The sequence below is a fragment of the Fulmarus glacialis genome, unplaced genomic scaffold (genome assembly GCF_000690835.1).
Source record: "Fulmarus glacialis isolate BGI_N327 unplaced genomic scaffold, ASM69083v1 scaffold21368, whole genome shotgun sequence".
Lineage (NCBI taxonomy): Eukaryota > Metazoa > Chordata > Aves > Procellariiformes > Procellariidae > Fulmarus > Fulmarus glacialis.
Window position 1 is genome coordinate 65,721 of NW_009227994.1, and position 7,919 is coordinate 73,639.

A 7,919-nucleotide genomic window follows, 5' to 3' on the forward strand; every position below is an offset into this window, starting at 1 on the left:
GAAAACATTTTGTATCCGGACAAGCCTCCGAGCTCCAGGTTGGTGCAACCCCAGGAGAGCCAGGCCTGCTCCGCTTGGCCATCAGTGACCCTCTGGTCTTGGGGACTGAGGGGAGGCTTTTTAGCTCTGTGCAAAGTAGTACAGATGGGCAAAGGTGCTTTGGGTCTGATGCGACGCTTACAAACCAGAAAGCCTTCCCAAAACATGCTGAAGAGCATGACATTGACTCTGGTGTCAGCGTGTGCAGTCGTGCTGATTAGCTCTGGCTTGTCTTTGAGCACTGTTGGTGTAGCCTCGAGTGGAGCCGCTCGTTTTTAATGCACTGTCCTCTTCTGTGTCCTGGTAGGAAGGCATGAGATGGGTGCAGCCCTGGGCTGGAGGTGGGCTTGTGTGTTGGTGTGGCGTTTCACATGCGCTTCGTTCAGGTCCAGCAGGACCAGGGCTGGCCCAGAGCTAGCAAGTTGGTCTTGGACCCAGTCTGTTTCCTGGGGAAAATGCTTAAAACACGCTCTCGGCACTTCTGGATCTGGGTGTAAATAAATACTGCTACAGCTGTGAAGGTCCTAAATGAAGTCCATTGGGCTCCTTCTGTTGGTACCGGTTGCCACACTGAGGTGACTCATTACAACACTTGTTTCCAGAAATGTTATTAACTGTCTCTTCACCTTGCGGCACAGATAATTCATAACTGACTTGACTCAGCCGGGAGTAAGTGAGGACTGAATGAAATTAAACACAAAACCACCTGCTAGTGTCAAGGTGACAGTAACTGTAAAAGCAGTAATTGCTACTGAATTAATGCCAGCAGCTGGGTAACTTATCCAGGTGTCATAAACACTGAAAATATGTTATACAAAATGATTTCAAATAATATGACACTTAAGTGTGATATCACTTGGTATTGAAGATGTGGAAGAATTCAGCTTATGCTATTTCAAGTACTCTAGTATGTCAGGTGTGAGAGTGCCACAATTTTTGTAGCATTTCTAATCTTTCATTGTAGAAATAAAACAACTGCAAACATAGCAAAAATCCTGGATTGTCTTTCAGCAAAGAAGATATTGGAACAAGTTCTTGTAAGAGAGTTCTCTTTTGTTAGCAGATCACTTTAAGCCTAAATTAACGTTTGTTACACTGAAAGGATTTTTATTCGGTGTCCTGAAGAGCAGCAAAGCGGCCTGTCCCTATTCATTTTTCTGTTCTCGTTTCCTGCTTTTGCACTGAAATATTCATTCCTTACCCTACTGGGAAAGGCAGTCAGGTACAGGAAAGAAAGCAATAAATCTTACTTAGTGACTTGTCAGTTTCTATCTGTAAATGTAAAATAAAAATGAAAAATGCTTAATTTGACAGAATTAGAAATGTGGAGAAAATGTCTTTGTCAATTGAAAAAAAAAAAGAAAAATAGGATTGTTTCCTCTGGTGTTAAAATTTAACTTCTGCTTTCCCTCACATGGAGGACTTTTTAAGGCAGAATTCTGGCTGTTCTTTAATTTACAATATTGTACCATGTTATGCTCTTTTTTAATTATACCTGCCTCATATGCAATTCTAAGATATTTTTTTGTTTCCTGTGTTTTCTTTTCTTCCTGATTAGCAACAATAATTAAATCTGTGATGAGGTAATCTAACATTTTCGAAGGGGTTTGTCATTCCAGCTAGAGAAAATGTTTTTGTTTATCCAGAGGAGATAACATGCTTGCACTGTAATGAAAGCCAGTGCTCACCAAATGACAGGTCTGGTCTTAGTCCTACGGTTGCATCTTTGCAGGCAGATCCTCCTTTCTCTGTTGGAACACTGTTTTCCCTAAGAAAATTTGATAATGGACACAAGAGTCTGCAAAATCTTATTGTGGGGTTGGGTCTTCTAACATGAGCAACGCAGTTCTGAATGTATGACGTCTTTTAACAATCTCATTTAAAAGAAAAAGACTTTTTTTCTAAAGCCATTAAAAAAGATCACAAAACACATTTTGATATCTGCATGCCACAACATTGTGTAGAGAACGTAACTGCTTTAAATTAAGTGAGTATTTGGAAAACTTAGTTCATTCAGTTCACAACTTCTTTTCATCCAAAGTGTGATGAAACTCTCCGTCCTAATTCATGCCCCAAATCTCTGCATTTGCATCAGTAGCACAAAGTAAGCAGAACCAAAAAAAAACCCATGCCCAAACTGCTTTTCTAAGCAAGAGCGTCTCACTGAGTTAAGGTCATGTATGAGAGAAATAAGGACATTTTTATTAGAAAAACCATTACTGTGGGAAGACTGCTGATAGAAGTACTGTATATGTAAATGTGGTTACTTTCCTTACCTTTTCCAGTAATAGTGCTAGCAGTCCTACTAGAATGAAAGATGCAGATTATTGTTGCTGAGGGAAGTGGATGAGTCTTGGCACTGGGAATCACGATGTGCATAGGTAGGGTGTTGTGCAAAAGCATACCTCCTAGCAGCTTGTGCAGTGGTGGTGTGGTAAGGAACTTCCCAAGTTAGTTTGTTCTCTCTTATGAAGACCCAAAAATATTTATATGTATTTCAAAAATAATTAAGAACATCTAATGGAGTGAGAAAATAATGTTTTGCTCCCTGGCATGGTACGTGGGTTGCCTGTGGAACGAAGAGACAGTGACAGGAAAGCTGCATGTGCGCAGCAGCGAGGTGGATTTCTTGTTTACGTGTTACTGCGTACTCATATGTTGTTCAAAGAATTGCTGGCTTGGAGTAATGGTGACAGGGTTTGGTGTGACTTTTGTGTTTGTAAGGCACTTGAGATTGGTAACTCAAAGGTCAACAAAGGTGCTGCTTTACTGAGCATTGAGCTTATTTTAACTAACAATTCATAGCCTACTAGTATAAACAGAGATCTCAATAGAAAATGTAGTAACTCTATCTTCCGTATAATCTATTATACGACTGTAGTAAGTATCTAATTTGCTTTAGTGCTAATTTTAATTATTAGTAGGACTGCAGAGTGTGAAGGAGTTTGTGTACTTATACCACGGAGGAGGCTTTCTTACGCAAGACCTTCACACAGTGAGAATCAATATCATACAAGTTTGTTAGAGATCTTACATAAACCTTTTAAAAAATGTTAATAATACTTTGAGTTTAAAAAGAAGGATTACCTCCCATCCAAAATCTGTCTTCTGGCAAAAATTAGGTTAGAGAGAAATGCTTGAGAAAGCATTTAATATCCTACCTAACTTTATAGCGTTACATACTGATCATGTATTTCTGACTGGTTTCAATTATCATTTTCTTTCCTGAATCACAGTGCTTCATTTAAAATAATTTTCTTTGTTGTAGTATAGTATCTAGCTGAGCTAAATGTCAGTGCAATTTTTAGTGGTTTGGTTGCTTTTTAAAGGTAGCCACAATACTTTCCTCTGAATTCTCAATTTAAAAGAAGGGATTGATGACGGTGTGGCTTACTCATTGTATCACCTGATGAAGGGACAGCTGATATGTCAGGGAAATAACTCTACAGTTCCTCTTCCTTAAAAAGTATGCAGTCCAGATATGATAGACCAGTGGAGCAAGTCATGGAGGCCTTGGGAGTGGTTTATAGACTTTTAGACTTGTAAGTAAGTATTTAAACCATGAGAACTAAGTGTGGGGTGAAGGGTGGGTGCAGGCATGGGACCATGACAGCTTCTGCTAGGTCTGATCCAGTTGGAGTACTTCGTGTAAGTAGGCCTTCATTCCTGCGGGCTGAGCACCCCGGAGGAGAGGCCAGGAAAAGTCCTCGAGCCTCTCAAGATAATCACTGGAATGGGAAATTTTGCTGTAGATCTTTTCCTTTATTATACATAATGTCTCTCGGTTTTGTGCTCTGTCATTTCTGCCTTTACTCTGTGCATCTCAGTAATGGCTGTCATACTTTTTGCATACTTTTGCAAAAAATGACTTTACTGAGTGATAGTGGGGAGAGATTAGGCCTTGGCAAAAAGTTGAAATTCATGTCAGCAATAGAGAGATTAAGAAGAAGTTTCTGTTGTTTATTTACTTTTATTATCTGAAAAAATATATTACCCTCTACAATATTTATTTCTTGTCCAATATTAGAAGTTTCTGCACAAGAAAAATGTGCTGAACATTGTGGATGGTGTGCAATAATTACAGCACCTGCTTTTCCTATTATTATTTTTTAACCATTAAAGCTGCAAATTGAAAAATAAAGTAGTTCCTTTATTAATCTTCACCCTTTTACCCTTGCTGAAAGAGCATAATTTTGCTGCATGAAGTTGCTGTTTATTGTGTTCAGTCATTCAGTGTTGTTGTATGCTTGTCATTCTTGCCTATACTGTTCTACTTAATAGATAGTGATTTAGCAGTCAGTTGTTCAGCCTTGTTAAATTAGCCCTAGAGATAAAATTGGATAATATCCGTAGCTGACTTTTTTTTTTTTTAACTTTGGAAAGGGAAGGAAAATTACTAGCATGCATTAGTAATAACCTGTTGAAATTCTGCTGTAAACAAGAAGTGCATCTTCACCTCAAGACTTGTTCCAAAATTTTATGATGGTTTAAAAACAATTTTTTAATTCTCTTTTCCTAGTTGCCTACTAGGAAAATTATTTACTACATTGGAAGAGGTGGATTTTGGACAAGAAAGAAGTTAGAACGCCCAGCTTCACTCTGTGTTCTAATGTTGGTGTTCAGAGCACTGTCCTTAGCAGTGAATTACATTTTCCTTGCATATCCATATGTGGAACAATATTTCCTTACTGCTTTGAATCGGATGTGTTTATTTTTTGATAACCTTTTTTTTTGACATTTCTGTGAAGTAGGCAGTTTTATTTTGAAATAAATTGGGTTGTAAATTTATAAAATAAATACAATAGAGTTGAAAAAATATGTGAGAGTTGGTAGAAATATTTGAAAGTAAAGCATTATTGCTGTACAGCAGATCTTTAATTAAGATACTAAAATGTTACATTTTTGTCCAGAAGCAATTATTGTAACAGACCTCTTTCTGAGCTTTAATGATAAAGGATTAACACAGCCTGTAAGGTACAGCAGTTACTGAGCCTTGCTGCCGCTGCTGTGGCTAAATATATATGTGCTTTTAGAAAGGGAGATCTCCTCTTGTCCTTAAATACACATCTAAAGAGAGTACATATGGCACCTTTAACCGCATTCCATAAAATAAAATATCTACCCCCTTTACATATGGCAAAAGATAGGGTTTTACGCTGCGCAGCAGGTGCTTTACAGAAATTCGGGGTCCTTGTGTGCCCATTGCTTGGGAGGGTCATCGTAACCGTTCTCCTGCGAAGACTTCAGTGTTTCAGGGCAGGGATGCTAAGGTAAGCTGATGGGTTGATCGCACCGTATGTTGGGAAAGGCTGAGGAGGCCTCTCCTGTGCTGAAAGAGCAAAGCCTAGGTTTGGGTTCAACAGACCAAGGTGAAAAAATGTGGCTGTGTAGTGTAATGAGAGGAAAGCTTGTGTGCTCCTGGTGGGGCTGCTGTTGCTGCCTCCTCTCAAGGAAATCTACTAAGAGATAATTATGTTCTGCACCAACTGTTTCTGGGTGTCCCTCAAGGTTTTAAACGCTGGGGAGTCTGAACTACGTGCTGGATGAAGATCAGAAATCCATCACTAATTCTCAGCAGAATCCACACAACGGTAAACCCGGAAGTCAGAATTAACATGGATTATGAAGGGATTTCCAAGCAAATTGTTTTCCCTGCTGCCTTGCTTCAGGTTTCTCCCAGCACTCACATACAATTCGCTTGAAAAAGTTTTCTGACTCCAGCCATCATTTGGCTTCAAATTACTTAACCTCCCTCAAAATATTTTGTACTGTAATTCTAAATCTTGGACTGTTGTCGCAGAAATCTTGACATCTGTGTCATATGAAGAGACTGTGGGATAGTCTGGACCTTCTTTATGGTAACATGATTATCCCAGAGTTTTATATTGTCTCCTGATCATGTATTTTTCAATAATAAAAACCTTTACTCAAAGTGGCTTTTAGAAAGTGGGATTTTATAAATTGTATTTTATTTGTGTGGAAAGAAATTTCTTCATTACCGTGTTTTGACCAGCAAATGTCTTTATGTATCCACATAAACATATATGCATTTTTTTTCCTTCTCTAAAAATTCGCTGTACCCTACTTGGCTACACCATGAGATACATCAGATGTACAAGTTGATTTCTACTACATAAATAAAATTCATCATAAATATGTCTGAGGGGAAAAAAAATGAATTGAAGGGAACCATTATTACAAAGAGAAGACGATGAAGGTGACTTTGCTATTTTGGCTACTACACCTGGGATAATCTCTTTCTGTGTTGCGTAGGATCCCAGTGTAATTCCAAGCAAATAGGCCTTGAACATCTACATATTGAAATCATTAAATAGGTTTCTATATTTAAGTTGGAACAATATTGTTTCTAATTAAAAACTCTCTTACTAGAGCACTCAGTGCTCGAAAAGTCAGGTTAATGTAACCTGAGTTGAGCTGGTAGTTGAAGGAGAGCAAAATCCTCTTTGTTCTAGCTTTCTAATTATTACTCTGAACATAAAAGTTCCTGATGTTAAATTGTTTGTTATTCTTGTGGGCACGTGTTAAGCAATTGGGGTCTTCCCGCTTCTTGTTTTTAAGATGAAATCTGAAACTGTCTACATGCTAAAGACCAGTTAAGTCTCAGTTATGTGTATATTCCAATTTTTTGATTAATCATGGCATTGATACCCATCTGGGTATAAGCCAGCTGAGTCCATAAGACTGTGGTGCTGCAAAAATATCATTTTTCTTTTTTTTTTTTTTTTTCCGGAGGGGGAGCGGGGAGGGGGTTGTTTTTGCTGCAGATCATCCGTGCAGCACATTCGCGGTACGGCAGGTACATGGCGACCCAGCCCGGGTTCCCACGGCACGCTGAGCCACCGTTAATGAACCTCACAGAGAGCAAAGGCGGCGTTTCTGCGGCAGCATCCCCCCGGCTCCGGGAGGAGGTGTCGCTGGGGGCAGGGAGCTGCCTGCCAGCAGCCTGGATCCAGCAGCGTGCCCGGCTAACGGCCCCCCTCCCTGACCCCTGAGCGCCTGGCAGGCACGGCGGGGAGTGCGCAAGCAGCTCTGCGCAAGCCGGAGCAGGTCTGAGCATGCTGATGTCTCTGGCTTGATGCTGGTCATGCCAGACGCAGGTCATCTGGGCATCGTCACCGTGTGATCCTGCTGCTGAGCTCTCCCGTTACTGTGTGCAATGGAAAACGGGTTGTGCTGCTTTGTTCCTTTGACGTCACTGAAAAAAGCAGGGATGCTTCATTGTGCCGAGATGACTTATACTATACGCTAATAACAGTATTATCTAAATTAATTTAGTGGGAGCAACAATGCATTTTCCAACAGTTTGTTTCTTCTTAACTTCCAGGTTTTCCGAAAAAAGGCCGTGGAGCTTGGAGAGAAATTGCTACCTGCTTTCAACACTCCCACTGGGATACCTTGGGCATTGCTTAATATTAAGAGGTAAAACAACTGCTTTTTGGTGACTAGAGCATATAAAAAAGTTATGTTGAAACTGTCTTCATCACAGAACTATTACAATTGCTGCACGGTTTTTGTCCTTCTAGCTAGGTAAAAGTTGACATAAGAACCTTGGTTCTACAGTTTAAATTAGGAAATTTAAGAAGATATGCATTGTATACACAAGAATGCATATAGAAATACATTTATGCACCTCAGAACTGGCTGCTTTTTTGTCAGTTAGTACATTTTTCCTGAAGTCCTCCATTGTTTTTAGTGGTGTTATACATAGAGTGAGGGCCAAAGGACATGTGCTGCTGTGAAAGGGTAAAGTTTCCAGCCACTTTGTACTTATATTTTCACCTGTTCGCAAACGTAATACCAGCGTGTCCTTCAGTAGCATATCAAGAAAAAAGAGTAATATCTGCTACATGTGACTCACT

General features: G+C 39.7%; 1 protein-coding gene across 1 annotated transcript in view; it reads left to right on the top strand.

The window, feature by feature from the left end:
* The window catches only part of LOC104080833 (mannosyl-oligosaccharide 1,2-alpha-mannosidase IA-like), a gene marked incomplete at its 3' end in the record, with an annotated part of 52,814 nt that extends 45,335 nt beyond the window's left edge, over positions 1–7,479 (top strand). The window contains exon 5 of the mRNA XM_009583353.1: positions 7,385–7,479. Coding sequence (XP_009581648.1) covers positions 7,385–7,479 — 95 coding nt within the window. The remainder of the gene's footprint in view (positions 1–7,384) is intronic.
* Between the last annotated feature and the right edge of the window lie 440 nt (positions 7,480–7,919).